Below are 17,994 nucleotides of genomic sequence, written 5' to 3' on the forward strand. Positions count from 1 at the left end.
TAAGTGGCAATTTAGCTGGCCAATCCACTTAACCCACACATCCTTGGATTGTTGTTGGAATTGCACTCGTTCAGGCAAGTGTCACACTCCTGACGTGTGTCTTGTAGATGATGGACAGGCTTTGGGGAATCACAAAGTAGTATATTCCTCAGAATTCCAAAACTCTGACCTGCTCCCATATCCACAGTATTTGATATGGTTGATCCAGTTCAAGTAATTCCCAGGATGTTGATAGTATGGGGTTCAGTGATCAAAGTGACTGCTAGGGTGAAATGGGTGCATTCTCTCCTGTTGGAAATGATCATTGCCTGGCATTTGTGTGGCGCGAATGTCCCTAGCACTTGTCAGTCCAAGTTGAATGATGTCCAGTTCAACTGCATATGGCCTGCTTCAGTATTTCAGGAGTGTAAAAGGTGCTGAGCATCATGTAAATATCAGAGAACATCCCCGCTTCTGACCTTATGATGGAGGGAAGGTTATTGGTGAGGCAGCTGAAGCTGATTGAGCATAGGTCACTTCCCTGAGGAACTTTTGCAGTCCTGTTCAGGGACTGAGATGATTAACCTCAAAATCAACAACCATCTTCTTTTGTGTTAGGTATTCCCTCAAACAGTGGAGAGTTTTCCACCTGATTCCCAGTGACTGCAAAGTTATTAGCACTCCTTCATGCCACACACAGTCAGATGCTGCCTTGATGTCAAGGGCAGTCACTCTCACCTCATTTCATGAGTTCAACTCTTTTGCCCATGTTTGGACTGAGGCTATAATGAGGTTAGGATCTAAGTGGCTCTTCCCAAACTCAAACTGAGGATCAGTGAGCAGGTTATTTCTGTGTCAGTGTTGCTTGATCGCATTCTCAGTGGCATCTTCCATCACTTTGCTGATGATCAAGAGTAGACTGATGAGGCCATAATTAGTCAGGTTGGATTAGACCTGCTTTTTGTAGACAGGACACACCTGGACAATTTGCCACTGGGTGGATGCCAGTGTTGTAGTTGTGCTGGAATAGGTTGGTTTGGGGTTTGGCTAATTCTGGAGAACAAGTCTTCAATACTATTGTAGCAATGTTGCCTTATCCAGTGCCTTCAGCTTTTTCTTGATATGATGTGGAACAAATTGAATTGGCTTAAGGCTGGCCTGTGTGATGCAGAGAACCTCAGAGGAGGCTGAAATGGATATCCATTCAGAACTTCCGGCTAAAGATGACTGCAAATATTTCAGTCTTCTATTTTGCACTGATTTCCATCGTTGAGGTTGGGGATATTTGTGGAGCCTTCTCTAGTTACTTGTCTAATTGTCCACCACCATTCACAATTATGTGATGGGTCCTCAGAGCTCAGATCTTTGTTGTGGAATTGCTTAGCTGTCTATTGTATGCTAGTTCTATTGTTCAGCATGTAAGGCATCTTGTGTTGTTGCTTTACCAGTTAACACTTCATTTTTAGTTTTGCCAGATGCTGTTTCAGCACTGTGCAGTGGTCACTTCTATGTATATTGTGATGGACAGATGCATGTGTAACAGATAGATTAGTAAGGACAAGGTCAGGTAGATTTTTCCTTCTTACTAGTTTCCTCACCACCTGCTGAAGACCCAGACTAGCCATTATGTCCTTTAGGACTCAACCAGTCATCTGTAGTGGTGCTATTGAACTACTTTGGTGATGAATATTGAAGTCTCCCCCTGGAGTACATTTTGTGCCCTTGCCAGCCTTGGTGTTTCTTCCAAATGGTGTTCAACATGGAAGAGTACTGATTCATCAGCTGAAAGAGGGTGGTAGTGGTAACCAGCAGGACGTGTCCTTGTCCACGTCAGATCTGATGCCTTGCAACTGCGTAGCATCCAGAAACTATGTTGAGAACTCCCAGGGCAACTCCCTCCTGACTATGTGCCACTATGCAGCCACCTCTGGTGGATCTGTCCTGTTAAAATGTTACAGACATACCCAGGGTTGGTAATGATGGTGTCTGGGACATTAGTTTTAAGATATGATGCCGTAAGCATGCCTATGTCAAGCTGCTGCTTCACTAGTCTGTGAGACATCTCTTCCAATTTTGGCACAGTTCTCCAGGTGTTAGTAAAGAGTATTTTGTAGAGTCAACAGGGCTGGAGTTGCTATTGTCACTTCTGCATAAACTTGACACATAAGATCATCCTGTGACACATACCAATATAAATGTATATGTATATTGGGCAGGATGGTGGCACAGTGGTTAGCACTGCTGCCTCACAGTGCCAGGGTTCCAGGTTCAGCTCCAGCCTCGGGTCACTATCTGTGTGGAGTCTGCATGTCCTCCTTGTGTCTTCATGCATTTCCTCAGGGTGCTCCAGTTTCGTCCCATAGTCCAAAGATGTGCGGATTAGGTTGATTGGCCATACTAAATTGACTCTAGTGTCAGGGAGATTAGCAGGGTAAATGCGTGGGGTTGCAGGAACAGGGCCTGAATGGGATTGTGGTCAGTACAGTCTCAATGGGCTGAATAGCCTCCTTCTGTACTGTAGGGATTCTATGATTCTATTCTATATTCAGATAAATGAGCCAAGAAACAGTTAAGGCTGAACACATATCAAAAAAGAGAAAACATATATTTTTGTCACTGGACGTTTAAACCAATCAGCATAATTTACGCAATAGTTAATGGTTTTTGATTTCTTATTTTTGGTGAGTGGGTGTTTGAGCCAATTAGCAAGCTTTGCATCCTGGGGCCATTTCCCAAACCTTATTTTCCAGATTCTGTGGGCATTTTGCTCAGTAGTTGCCACTAGATACAATATTTTAACTATATAGATAACTATCTGTAATTATCTAGCCTTGACCCCTCAACTTTAAATCGTTCGCTTTAGAACAAGCAGTTACCAACTTAAACATTTTTATTATTGTCGTATTGTAAATTCACAACATTATAAATAGTATAATTAATAAGGTCAAATTGGTTTAGAGGTATGTATATTATAAACATATTAGAAGTATGTATAGTGGATTAGAAGTAAGTGCATTTTATGAGTATGTTATGAGGACTGGCATTAATAATAAGATGTCAATTTGATAAAATTAAGTGTTTTGATGCTTAGTTAATAAGCCTTCTCAATGTTGTGCGTTGCGGTTTGATAAAATGATTTTCCCACTACATTGGCATTGGCTAATTCTCTGGCTCTAGTTTAAAAAGAAGCCAGTCAAGCTGTGATTGTTAAATACAAACATGGATTCTTCTAATCAACATAATTTTAAACAGCTAGGCTATGGCGTCTAAAAAAAAAACACGTTAGGAACACTTAACATACGTTTCTGGGCAATTAATCAACAGCTCAATGTTGCCTGCACAGCTCTCATTAATCTCACCTCTTCTTGTTCCAAAGTGGTTTTTGACAGGCCTTTTGTACCTGTTTGAAAAGGGCTGGAATCTATTGTGCAATTAATTGCCTTAGATTTGCAGATTCTCAAGAGATATGGAACATTTCTAATAATCCAGTTAGCTACAATCTTGACTAAACGACAATGGATGTAGAGAAAAAAATACGTTTCTGTAGGAGGAATAGTTATATAATTCCAAACGTGACAACACTGGTAGGATTAGAATGCTACTGAACTACTGAAAAGAGCCTACTACCCATTATCTGAAAAGCCCACAAAGACAAGCTAATTACAGAAACTCGGTAAACACTAAATACTCTTTTGTTCTTCTCCTTGCTCTGTACTGTATCATCTCCAAAATTTGTTTGGTAAATGGTCATCAAATAGAATGTCTACTGTGTTTTTGTCTTCATAGTTGATGTCAAATTTTGTTTTGATACTGCTCATGAAAAGTGTCTTGGGATGTTTTGCTACTTTAAAGAAACTATATACATGCTATATAAATTATTGTTGTTGCCTGGCCGTGTGCTTTCAGCATTTTCTGTTTTCATTTTAGATTTTCAGCAGCTGTGGTATTTTTCTTCTGTTCAATTAACTAATCATCTTTTTTAACCATTCATAAACTGATTCAAAGCTACTGTTACAAATGACTACGTTTTACTGTCATTTTAAAATGTTTTATCTGTTAATGAATATTTCATAGGGAACTATTGTGACTGATACTAATTATATTTGAAAGTGATTTGTGCATTTTGGAAATGCTCTGCTTAAATATAAAGACAGCAACCAGGTCCGCAACAATAACTCAGGGCAAGTTATCCCTGATTACTTTGTGTACTCAGTTACATATAGGCTTAAAGGGAGCAACAGTAAGGTTGACCTTTGTATTAGGAGTGAGAAAAAAAAAGCGTGGAAATACCTTCTTCACCAGTATTTTAAAGTTTGTATATATCTAGTTATGTAAATCCAGAAAATTGTGCATAAAATATATTTAAAGAAAAATGCATTTATTGAAAGGTAGATACATTGTTAGGAAGTAGGGTGTTGAGGTATTTGGAGAAAGGTGAGGAATTGAGATTAGGACGATGGAAGATCAGACTTTGTGTCAAATGACAGACTCCTGTTTCTTTCTTCCAAGATAAACATTCAGTGGGATTTTATGACCTTTCTTGTCTCGAAACTGTAAAATCCTGCCAGAGATCAAAGGACCTTCCCATTGTCTGCCTCAATTCCTGTGGTGGGGGTGGTGATAAAATCCCAGCCATTGTGTACATCGACTCAAGGAGCTGTATTTTATGGTTTTCATAAGGGTGAAGGAGGCTGAACAGGAAGTGGGTGGTCCACTTGCACTTTCCCCCCGCCATCTCAGCTCAATGAATTAAGTGTTGGACAGCCAATTAGCAACCGCCAAGTGGGAAAGGGGATAATTTATAGTGTGAAAGCAGGGGTAGTTCCCGTGCCTAATCAGGAGCCTAGGCCAGGACATCATGTGGCAGAGGGGTTGTGCCATGACAAGGTCACGGCAACACATCTAGGCCCCCTGCCCTTTTCTTTCCTTACTGTAGGTTCAAAAGTTAATAAGTGAAGTCCGAAGACATATAAACACAGCTGTCATCAACAGTGGAATCTGCTGCTACATGCAGCTTTGGTCCCAGTAATGATCCGCTTCTTACTCCCTTATGCAATCTCATCATGCCTGCCGTAAAGCACTCTCAAGCGTTCTCCCATCTTGCATCTGTACAATGCAGCTGACAATGAAGAATTGCACACAATCGGCTCTTTAGCAGCTCAGTAACTTGTTCATTGATTACTTCAAAATGATGGGCAGAATTACAATTTTGATGCCTGCTCGCCTTCTGTAATATCTGAGACTGGCATGATGACATCATATTGCTGACACAGCATCATCACATCATAGTCTGTCATCCCATGGGCAGGGGGTTGGGAGGGGCTCCTGAATTGCACCTGTAAAATCCAGCCCAAAGATTCCAGTGCCATTATTTAGTGTCTTATGCCCAACCATCATCAGCGGCTCCATCAGTGACCTTTCTTCCATCATAAGGTGAGAAGTGGGGATGTTTGCTCAATGTTCAGCACCATTCATGACTCCTCAGATACTGATACAGTCCATGCCCAAATGCAGCAAAATCCAGACAATATCCAGGCTTGGGCCAAGAAGTGGCAAGTAACATTTGCACCAAATAAGTTTCAGGCAATGACCATGTCCAACAAGTAAGAAACTAACTGTCACTCCTTGACATTCAATTACATTACCATCACTGAATCTCCCACTATCAACATCCTGGGAGTTAACATTGACCAGAAACTGAACTGCACTAGCCACATAAATACTGTGGCTACAAGGGAAGGTCAAATCCTGTGATGTATAACTCACCTTGTGACTCTCCAGAGCCTTATCTGCCATGTAGAAGGCACAAGTCAGGATGGAGTACTCTCACATGCCTGGATAAGTGCCACTCCAAATAGCACTCAAGAAGCTTGACACCATCCGAGAAAAGCAGCCTGCTTATTTGTGACCCCATCCATAAGCATTCACTTCCTTCACCATCAGTGCACAGTGGTAGCATTATGTACCATTTGCATGCTTTGCTGCAGAAACTCACCAAGGAAGGCTCCTTAGGCAACACCTTCTAGCCCCACAACCATTGTCATCTAGAAGGAGAAAGGCATCAGACACATGAAAACATCATCAACTGGAAGATCCCCCTTCGAGGTGCTCACCTTCCTGATTTGGAAATATATCGTCGTTCCTTCACTGACATTAGATCAAAATCTTGGAACAGCATAACAGTACTGTAAGTATACCTACACAACATGAACTGCAGCAATTCAAGAAGGCAGTTTATCACCATCTTCTCAGTTGGGAATGGGCAATAAATGCTGGCCTAGCTATGCACAACCCATGAATGAATAAGAAAAGTCTTAGTAATAAACATAGTCCAGCTATCAATTTGAATTTAAAAAATAATTATAAAATAAGCACATCATAGCCTGCTGCATTAGAACCAAATCTCTTTAACTAGAGGAATATGATTGACCTGATTTTAACTCTGTGTGAGTACATGGGTTTTGAATGAGTTAAGTTGGGCCTATCCTTTAGACCTAGGACTGCCTTTTCATCAGCAATGCACTTTCTGGGTAATTCAACAGATTTTACATTTTTTGTCAATGCATCAAATACAGATTTAGTGCACTTCACAGCAGGATTTGAGATTAATGCCATTTATTCTGGTTAAGTGGTACTTAGCGCTTTGCAAAATGTGAAAGGAAAAGCGCTACAGGTGTGGTGTGACTACATAATTTTGTTCACAGAATTGCCATTTTCATTTAACATATCTGGAAAAAGTAACTGTTTCCTCAGAAAAGGAGGAATTTTTCTGCAATAGCATCAGAAATTTTGTTTTGCCACCCTCCCATTTATGAAGGTACTTGAGACGGACATTTCATTCTTCTGTTGGAGACATGAGAGGGTAGTTCTAACAGCTGTTTGTTGTTCCCATAAGAATCTGTACTTTTGCAGCATTGCAATTCCAATTCCTCGATATTATAGTAAACTGCCAGTGCGGTTTTCACCCATGGTGAAATGGGAGTCATGATTTTGAGGCAGTGGCCTCATTTTCAGGACAGTAATTGGGTAGCCTGCCAAACTATGGCTAGCCAATATAGGCCACCCTGGGTCATCAACAAGGTAAGTGTGGAGAAGGAGTGGAAGCAGGCACATGACTGTTGAAGTAGAAACTGCCAAGCTGCGGTAGCCCAGATTAGTTGCATTCAATGGCGCGCTCCTCTTGTTGATGCCACAAAAACATTACTCCGGATTTTGTTGTCAGTGGCAAAGCAGCAATGCTTGCTGCAGACCTTGAAGAACATGGCCCAAAAAGATATAGCGACCTCTGCAGTGTGGATTTCTCCTTTCCTGCAATTGCTTCAGACTTGGCACCAAGTAAAGGGAATCTTCAGGGGTTCAACAGAAGTGATATCATCGAGCAGACTAAGCAGCTAATAATATTGAAGAATTCTCACACAGCAAAACAGGAAGTAAAATGCACTCTTGCCTTGCGTTTTTCTAAATGTTATGGAGTGAACATACACATCCCCCCTCAAAGCTGAAATATCACAAACTTTAAAAAAATTAACATGCTAAAAAACTTGATTTTTTTAATCAAAATTGAAAAAAATGACTTGCACAAATGTTCAACTAGTGTTTCGAGATCAGGGAGGTTTTTAAGCAATAGCTGTGATTCAGAATGGGTTCCATTAAAAATCCAATTAATGAGATATAACTTTTTCAGGGGGCATTTTACAATGATATTCCACTGTAAAAGGGGAAGTGCTCATAGTTCAGTGATTTCTAATTGATCACAATCTATGGGGACATTAATAGCGCACCCAATGGAGAAGCACAGGATCACTGATTCTTGAATTTCTGCATTAACTGCGTGGGTGTGGACTTCAGAAGTTTCTGTCAGTTTCAGAGAAACAATGACAAAGATCACTGAGAGATTCACTGTCATTATGACCTCAAGATCTAGGTCAGTATAAAACTTGACTTGGCCAGGCCTCTTGTGTACAATCGCCTTTGACGGTAATGAGGGTATGAATGTGCACTTATGCACCTAATGTGGTAGCTGGAGTCCCAAAAACCAATTACCATATTGTAATTCATCTAGCGCCTGCAACACATGATGCTTTGACATTTTATAAAGCCATAAGATATAGGATTTGAATTAAGCCATTTGGCCCATCGAGTCTGCACCACCATTCAATCATGGCTGATATTTTTCTCATCCCCAATCTTCTGCCTTTTCCCTATAACCCCTAATCCCCTTATTAATCAAGAACCTATCCATCTTTGTCTTAAAGACACTCAATAACCTGGCCTCCAGAGCCTTCTGCAGCAAAGAGTTCCACAGATTCACTACTCTCTGGCTAAAGAAATTCCTCCTCACACCTGTCCCCTTAGTCTGACGTTGTGCCTCTGGTTCTAGTTTTACCTATTAGTGGAAACATCCTCTCCACATCCACTCTATCCAGGCCTCGCAATATCCTGTAAGTTTCAATAAGATCCCCCCTCATCCTTCTAAACTCCAATGAATACAGACCCAGAGTCCTCGACCGTTCCTCGTACGACAAGCTCTTCATTCCAGGGATCATTCTTGCGAACCTCCTCTGGACCATTTCCAAGGCCAGCACATCCTTCCTCAGATATGGGACCTAAAACTGCTCACAATACTCCAATGGGGTCTGATCAAAGCCTTATACAGCCTCAGAAATACATCCCTGCTCTTGTATTCTAGCCCTCTCGACATGAATGCTAACATTGCATTTGCCTTCCTAACTGCTGATTGAACCTGCACGTTAACCTTAAGAGCATCTTGAACAAGGACTCCCAAGTCTCTTTGTGTTTCTGATTTCCTAAGCATTTCAGCATCTAGAAAATAGTCTATGCCTCCATTCCTCCTTCCAAAGTGCATAACCTCACACTTTTCCACATTGTATTCCATCTGCCACTTCTTTGCCCACTCTCCTAGCCAGTCCAAGTCCTTCTGCAGCCCCCCTGTTTCCTCAATACTACTCGTCCCTCTACATATTTTTGTATGAACTGCAAACTTAACCTTCAGTTCTTTCTTCCGAAGTGTTAATGTACATTGTGAAAAGTTGTGGTCCCAACACCAACCCCTGAGACACACCACTAGCCACCGGCTGCCATCCTGAAAAAGACCCCTTTATCCCTACTCTCCGCCTTCTGCCAGTCAGCCAATCCTCTATCCATGTTGGGATCTTACCCTTAACACCATGAGATCTTAACTTAATGAAAAGCCGTTTTCAAAATGGCACTGGATTGCTTTGGCAGAGTTAACAGAGCAGGGAGGCCATTTAGAGACCATATTCCCATTATGGCAGACAAATCGCCTTGAAACTGATCTATAATTGACTCACCAACACACACTACACTAAGTATGCTCAGTGGGTAAATCCTAGGACGAGTGTATTTCATAAAACTAGCATTTGAAGTTTTATATTTTCCTGATTGTCCGCTTCACTCTGTTCCTTATTTAAAACATGCTATGGATGCTGTCACATCTTTTGTCCACATGATGGTGCCAGATGACAGAGATAAGTTTTGCACTGGCATAATTAATGAAACATCTGTCACTGTATTTTCTAAACCCCATATTATTCATTACATCTAAAGTATTGTTTATTTCTGACAAGCAGGATGGTACCAGATTTTGGTGATAGATGCTCTGTAGATGCTTGAAGATTGTCCAAAGTTAAATGTTTAATCACTGTAAAACTAGAAACCTTTTAACATTTTCACCTCTCATGCAATTCCTGTACCTCAGTGGATCACTGCACTATACATTACCCAATTAATAAACTATCATCAAGGTTCTGAGATCTTAAATATTTGAATGTAGTTCAGACTGACTGGCATCTCTTGGAGAGTTGGAGGTGGAGCAAAAATGAGAAAGCAGTTGGAAAGAAGGTGATAAACAGAAATGTAAAGGAGGAAGAAAGAACAAAAGCAAAATAGAAGAGCAAGGAAATATACAGACTGAAAAGAAAAATAGGAAAAGTAGAGATAGCAGCTACATGATAAAGACTAGAAAGAAAAAGTTATCAATAGTATAAATATCTTATCTTGTCTGAAAAATGTTTATGCAGAGGCGATTTAAATGCCATTTGCATCCATTTAAATTGAATTAATGAGCTGCCCGCCCAACTTTACTAGCATTTCCCCCTTTACCACCATGTTCACGCATTCAGATTCAGCGCAAAATAGACATGCTCGGCAAAGGTCTGTTTTGGGCGCTCCAGCTTCTGAAGAGGTAAGTTCAGAGCTTCCAACAGCTCTCTGACTCAGGTCGGTGGTGGAGGGGGGAGGGAGGTGGGCCAGATCATTCCCTGGTGGGAGAGGGGGGAAGGGAGGAGGAGGCGGGTCAGATGTGTCTGTGGTGGGGGAGGGGAGGCAGATAAGATGTGTATCTGGTGGGGGGAAGGCCCGATCAGTCACTGGTGAGGAGGGAGGCCTGATTATTCTCTGGTGGGGGGAGAGGGAGCTGAGTAAGCTGTATCTCTGGTGGGGGGATGCCTGATTGCTCTCTGGTGTGGCGGGGTGGGCGGGGAAGGGTGAGGCCAGGTGGATCTCTGGTTGGGGGGACGGGGGGTCTGCTGCTACTCTGCAGGCGATCAGTGGGGGGAGAAGGGGGGCAGAGGGTTGTGATCGGCCTGAGTAGTGGGGGCGGGGAATGGGTGGATAAGGGGGACAGTAATGTTGCGAGGGTGGGATGATGTCTATGGGGGCTATCACTCCCACTTTTCACTCCCAGGCTGCATTATCTGTTTTTTGCGGCCCAGTAGTGATATGACAGGGATGTGTTTTTTCAAATTTATTTTCTCACTGCGCATGCACAGTTGAAGATTCCAATCAGAGCAGCAGCGTTTCAGGCACGATATACCCACCCACAGTGCATCTCAGACCTGCGATTTTTTTTTTCAGACTATATGCATATGGAGACGCCTTAAAACAGGTTTCCAAGTTGGATCTGAATTGCGCCCAGATTCAGCATTTAGAATGAAAATGGCAAAATCGGCCCAAAATTTAACACACACACAAACTTACATAGATCAACATCTTGGTGATGCTCTATGTGCAGTGTTTGACCCTTGATTGTGAAGGAATTTCATATGTCCAGATGTTTGAAAGGTGCTATGTAAATACAAGTTCTTTTATGTCTCCTGTTTCACCTCTTCATCTAAATCTTCTGACCTCTCTGTTTCTCTCCTGATTTGGAAAAGATGGATTACATGGTGTGGCATTACATGCCAGGGAAAGGAGCCAGCAGCTGCTCCTTCGGGGCTGCCTTTCCATCCCCCCAAATCACTGGCTTTGGTATTTTAGAACTGTACAATGTTTATTTTTCACTATATGTGTACATGTTGCACCTGCAAGTTTCAGAATTGAGCAAGCCATCAGGGGTTTTTATGAACCAATTTTACAAACCAGTCGTATGAACAGGAAAACAAGCCTCTTCTTGAACAAGCATGGAATTCTTTTTCGTTCATGGGATATAGGCATCACTGGCCAGCTTTTATTGCCCATCCCTGAGGGCAGTTAAGAGTCAACCACACTGCTGTAGGTCTGGATTCACATGCAAATTGAAGATTTGCTTCCTTGAAGGACATTCGTGAGCCAGATGGGTTTTTATGACAATCAACAGTGGTTTCATGGTCATCATGAGACTTTTAATTCCAGATGTTTATTGAATTCAAATTTCACCATCTGCCACGGTGGGATTTGAACCTGAGTCCCCAGACCATTATTACCCTGTGTCTCTGGATTACTGGTCCAGTGACAATACCACTACGCCACTGCCTCCCCTGAATTGTTATGACCTGTCACCTTCATTTGCATTTGTTTGATATTGTTCTGTTTTTGAATGCACAACAGGAAACACTAGAGGAGGTATATTATGTTCAGCAGCACTTCAATTTGTGGTTCAAGGACTGTGTGGTTGTCACTTCCGTCAATCCTGTCATGAATAGATACATCTGTGACAGGTAGATTAATGAGAGTGAGATCATGGCTGGAATTCTCTGGCCATTCACACCCCACTGCCAGTGCCAGAAAGAACAGAGAATTTGGTGCTCAGCCAAATCCCTGTTCACTGCAGCGGGACAAGAGTATCCCACTAACATGAATGATTGGAGGATCCCGCTGCTGTATATGTCTTTCAGAACATTGCCGTAGGAATTCCTCAGGGGAGTGGTCCACCTATTTTCTGTGCTTCATTAACGACCATTCTTCCATCATAAGGTCAGAAGTGGGGATGTTTGCTGATGATTATATAATATTCTGCCCCATTCATGACTCCTCAGATACTGAGGTAGTTCATGCTCAAATACAGCAAAACTTGGGCAAAATCCAGGCTTAGGCTGACAAGTGGCAAGTAATATTTATGCCACACAAATGCAAGGCAAACATCTAACTATTTACCCCTTGACACTCAGTGGCATTATCACTCCTGAATTTTCCACTATTAGCAACCTGGGGGTTACCTTTGCCCAGAAACTGAGCTGGACTAGCTATATAAATACTGTGGCTGTAAGAGCAGGTCAGAGGCTCGGATTCCTGCAGCAAGTAACTCATTTCCTGACTCCCCAAAGTCTGTGAGCCATTTACAAGGCATAAGTCAAGCATGTGAAAGAATACTCTCCACGTGCCTGGATGAGCGCAGTTCTAATAACACTCAACAAGCTTGAGACTGTCCAGGACAAAGCAGCTCACTTGATTGGCAACCCATCCGCAAGCATTCAATCCTTCTACCACTTCGCACAGTGATAAGAGTGTGTACTATCTATAAGCTGAACTACAGGAACTCTTTAATGATCCTTAGACAGCACCTTCCAATCCATGACCTCTACCATGCAGAAGGATAAGGGTATCCAGTGCATGGCAACCCACCGCCTGGGAGTTGCCTCAAAGATGTGGAGATGCTGACATTGGACTGGGGTAAACAGATCAGAACGCCCAGCCACCTGACGAAGGGACAAGCTGTCCCAAAAACTTGCGGCTTTTGCTGCAAATAAACCTGTTTGGACTTTAAACTGGTGTTGTGGGATTTTCTTCTGTAGTTGCCTCAAAGCCATTCACCATCCTGATTTGAAAATATATCACCCTTCCTTTATTGTCGCTAGGTTAAAATTCTGAAACTCCCTCAGTAACAACACTGTGGGTGTACATACATCACGTGGACTGCAGTGCCTCAAGAAGGTAGCTTATCATCATCTCTCAAGGGCAATCAGGAATAGTCAATAAATACTGACCAAGCTAACAACACCCACATTCCATAAATGAATAAAAAACAAAATAATTGGCCCGTTAAGTCAGTAGTCATGGTATCAAGCCACTCTTTGTCAATGGGTATTGACATTCTATACCCAGAGTACATTCTGTGCCCTTGCTACTCTCAGTGCTTCTTCCAAGTGGTGCTCAACATGAAGGAGTGTTGATATATCAGTTGAGGGAGAGCAGTAGGTGGCAATTAGCAGAAGGTTTCCTTTCCTATGTTTGACTTGATGCCATGAGACTGCATTGTTTATGAAGTCAATGTTGAGGACTTCCAGGTCAACTGCTTTACTGTCCCACTATCACTGCTGGATCTCACCTGCACTGCTGATTTACTAGTCCAGCAAAATTACCGATACATCACCGTAATCACATACTGCATATAAATAAGGGTCATGGTTTTGGGGTTGGGAATGTGGCATGCTTCCTTAGTCTTCCTGCTCTCCTTTGTTTGTTTCTGCTATATAGGCTTGAGGAGGAGACGGAGAGAGATAATTAATGGCTTTTGTCAGCAAAGTCCAAATATTATGGGCTTATGCGTGTAATATATGTGCTGAGAGCGAAAGAGAAGTAAGATACAAGTAGGTTGTGGATGTGTAGAAGGAAAAGCAGGTAACTGGAATATGAACTGAGGAATAAATCTTGAGAGCAGTCCCTTATCTGAAATTGTTATCAGAATGCTTTTGGCAGCCGCTGTGAAGGCAGCAAGCAAGAGCTGAATGTGTGTTTGGTGTGAGAATGAAAGGTGGTAAAGTGTGCCCTTGATTAGATATGTTACAGGAGTGAGAATTGATCAGACAATTAGAGAGGAGGTTGAACATGTTGTTATTGATAGGGTTGGAGAAATAAAGAGCCACATTCAACTGTAATGTTCGTGTCAGGTTTCTTTTAAGTGTTTGCCTGATTGAATATAAGTTCTAGAGAGGATGTTGCTCTGCTTTCTCTCTCCTTGTCTTGAGTATGTAGGTCCTGATAATATTTTGCTAATTTTTGGAAAACAGGATGACCTCCCTTTCTCTCACCTTTTAAACTAGGATCTCCAGGAAGGTATCTGAAAGCCTACAGACAGTTGCAGACCAATCTGACGGGAGTCAATGAAATCACTTTTTAGGAAATGTCTCATAGTTTACTGAGTCTCTGGAGTCATGACATAAACTCTACCAAAAAGTGGATGAATGCTGGCTTCTTCTACATGTCAAAAAGCAATGTAAGGGAGTTTGGCTTTAGAACATGAAGGACATTGTGAGGCATTTACTAATGTGCTTTGAGACTGAGGGATAAAGTGTGAAACATGTCAACATTCTGAACTGTATAATGTATAATAAAGATCCTGTCAAAAGGAATATTAGGTGATTGATTGACTGCACAGAACTCTCTGATTGAAGTTCGGAAAAAGCAAGCCAACTTTCAGGTAGCAAAGAATACAACTTGATCAGACAACATGCATACTGTAAGTTGATAAACTGAACCTAGAGTAGTCATAGAAACCTGACAGTACAAAAAGAGGCCATTTGGCCCATTGAATCTGCACTGACCACAATCCCACCCAGGCCCTACCCCCATATCCCTACATATTTTACCCACTAATCCACACATTTCAGGTCACTAAGGGGCAATTTTTTAGCATGGCCAATCAGCTTAACCCATACATCTTTGGACTGTGGGAAGAAACCAGAGCAAACCCACACAGACATGGGGAGAATGTGCAAACTCCACACAGACAGTGACCCAAGCCGGGAATCGAGCACAGGTCCCTGGCGCTGTGAAGCAGCAGTGCTAACCATGTGCTACCATGCCGCCCAGTCATGAAAGGTGAAGATGAGAATAATCCATGAATGTGCTGAACTGTCCTGAACATGTTCCTCAGAAAAAAGACAAAACAAAAATGGGGAGGCAAAGCAATATAGGTTAATTTAGATATATATGTTAAGGTGCCAGTTGGCTCAATCCAAAAACTGAGGTCAGTTCTTTGTTTTCTGCTTATTTTAAATACAGTACAAATCAGATACTAAGAGGAGGATGACTTAGAAAGAGGGTTTGGGGTGTTACCACTGTTGAGATGCAAATAATTATGTCTGAACTTCTCAATAACTGTTATAAAAGATCTGGGGGAGGCGATCTTACTAAAAAAATTCTAAGTCCCAAACAAGAGGGAAAATGGGAGAAACTTGCAGCTTAATTTTAACTGGCAAAAAAATCTTGACAAACTTGAAATTTGCCAGGAGGGGAAGTGGGCAGGGCCTAAATCCCCCAAAAGTCGAATGTTAGCAGCAGAAGGCACCATTGCAGCTATCCGGTACCGATAAGATCACAAGAGGCAAGAAATCGGGCGCGAACCTGATTTTTTTGACTGTCTTGCAATCTTATCGGCTCGCCTGGCCCATTGCCTGGCAGTGGTAAGATTGCACCCATGGGGTGTATTAGACTGAAAGTGCCAAAATCTTATTACATAAACATGGAAACAGCTCCCAAAGGCTAGGAGAATTTCCAATTTCAGGAGATCCAAGGTATTAGCAGGAGGAAAGCTGCAACAAGATTTTCCTTTGTCTTCCTCCAACCTCTGTTCAGTGTCATGTAACTGCCATAACCTTGTCCCAAAGCAAACAAACACACACACTAAACAGTAGTGTGGGGTGGACCGCTTCCCACCCCTGCAACCTAATGATCACCAGCTGGATATAGCAGCTTATAATCAATAGGCATTGACTAGAGGCATTGTGGAGTTGACCCAAAGGGATTCAAAGCAAGCTGTAAGCATTTGTAAAATACATTTAAAATTAATTTAAATATATATTAAATAGTTTTAATGTCAAGTTAAGTTATTGCTTTAAGTTTCTGATGTTTTTAGAAGACTTGTAAACTGGGCTTTGGAACCAAAGAAATGTCCTCTAGTCCTTGCCATGTTCCTCTGTTCTGAAACAGAAGACAAATATGATGAAGAGGATTGTTACAGAAATGTCAGGCAGCCTTTGGCCTTGGAGTGTTGATGCCTATATCTTCCCATTTGTGGATCCAGAATGCCTTGTGCCATATTGTTGCAGAGAACAAAATTTCCTTTGCAACTCCTGAACCAAGGATTTTCCTTCTATACCACGACACCCCCACTCTGAGCAAATTGTCCCTAGCAGATGCAAATAGCGCTGGGAGTACCATAAATATGTAATCAGTCTGCTCTGAGAAAAGTTGAGCTGGTATGGGAGAAGTTACACTGAATGGTAAAATGTAATATTACTGCAAATTCAGCACAAAATTCACCGCTAAGGAATATACGTCATGGTATCTTTTATTTTTCAGGTGATAAGGGGTTAATGTAAAAACCTGCAAGTGAGATCTTTGGACTTTCAAGATTTTTTTATGATTCGTGTTTTCTGTTTTTCTTTTTAAAGATATTCAAGAATTTTATGAAGTGACCTTAGTTGCTGCACTGAAATCTACTGATCAGAACCTTGTAGCAAGCAACCTGTCCTCAGCTGAGGTGGGGAGGACATCAGCATTTACAAGTATTGAACTTCTCAGCCCAGAAGTGAGTACCTCAATTGGCTATACAAAAAGCAAAAGCATTGCAAATGCCGAAAATCTGTCAGAAAATGCTGGATACACTTAACTGGCCAGACAACATTTGTGCAAAGAACAGTTGGATTAAAATTTCAGGTGTAAACATTTCATCAGAAATCAACTGGCTGTAACCTTGATTGATGTAAAAATGGAAAGGTCTTTCACCCAGGTGAAAGGTCTTTCATCCATCACCGGCACACAGTGGCAGCAGTGTTTAACTAGGAAGACTTAGGAGCTGGATAGGCTTGGGCCCTTTGAGTCTGCTCTACCATCAATAAGTCATAGCTGATCTGATTGGTTTCAAGTCAACTTTCCTGCCTGCTCCTTGATTCCTTGACCCTTGATTCCTGTGTCTGTGAAAAATCTTTCCAACTCAAATAAATTCAATGACCCTGCCTCAACTGCTTTTTGGGAAAGAGAATTCCACAGACTAATGACCATCTGAGGTAAAAAAAATTCTTATCTTTATTTTAGAAGGGAGACCACCTACTCTTAAATTGTATTCCTTAGTTCTAACCTCCCCCCAAAGAGGAAACATTCTCCCAGTATCCTTTTATCAAGTCCCCTCAGGATGTTTTCTTAATTTATCGGTGGGACATGGGCGTCGCTGGCTGGCCAACATTTATTGTCCATCCCTAGTTGCCCTTGAGAAGATGGTGATGAGCCACATTCTTGAATCTCTGCAGTCCACGTGCACTGGGTTGACCCACAACAAGAAGTCTCACTACACCAGGTTAAAATCCAACCAGTTTATTTGATAGTAAACCCACAAGCTTTCGGAAACGCTGTTCCTTCATCAGGTGTGTGGAAGCTTGACCCACAATGCCATTAGGGAGGGAATTCCAGGATTTTGACCCAGCGACTGTGAAGGAATGGCAGTATATTTCCAGGCCAGGATGTGAGTGGCTTAGAGAGGAATTTATAGATGGTGGTGTTCCCATGTATCTGCTGGCCTTGTCCAACTAGATGGAAGTGGTCATGGATTTGGAAGGTGCTGTCTAAGGATTTTGATGAATTGCTGCAGGGCATCTTGTAGATAGTACACATTGTTGCCACAGAGCGTCGGTGGTGGACGGAGTGCATGTTTCTAGATGTGGTGCTAATCAAATGAGCTGCATTGTCCTAGATGGTGTCAAGTTTCTTTAGTGTTGTTGAAGCTGCACCCATCCAGGCAAGGAGGGAGTATTCCATCACACTGCTGACTAGTGCCTTGTT

General features: G+C 42.0%; 1 protein-coding gene across 3 annotated transcripts in view; it reads left to right on the forward strand.

The window, feature by feature from the left end:
* Nucleotides 1–17,994, forward strand: part of dlg3 (discs, large homolog 3 (Drosophila)) — a 496,785-nt gene that overhangs the window by 63,945 nt on the left and 414,846 nt on the right. For all 3 annotated transcript variants that reach the window (XM_080187527.1, XM_080187526.1, XM_080187525.1), the window contains exon 3: nucleotides 16,611–16,747. In XM_080187527.1, the coding sequence (XP_080043653.1) occupies nucleotides 16,611–16,747 (137 nt within the window). The remainder of the gene's footprint in view (nucleotides 1–16,610; nucleotides 16,748–17,994) is intronic.

Source organism: Carcharhinus amblyrhynchos, chromosome 4 (assembly GCF_965287045.1).
Source record: "Carcharhinus amblyrhynchos chromosome 4, sCarAmb.v2.hapA, whole genome shotgun sequence".
NCBI lineage: Eukaryota > Metazoa > Chordata > Chondrichthyes > Carcharhiniformes > Carcharhinidae > Carcharhinus > Carcharhinus amblyrhynchos.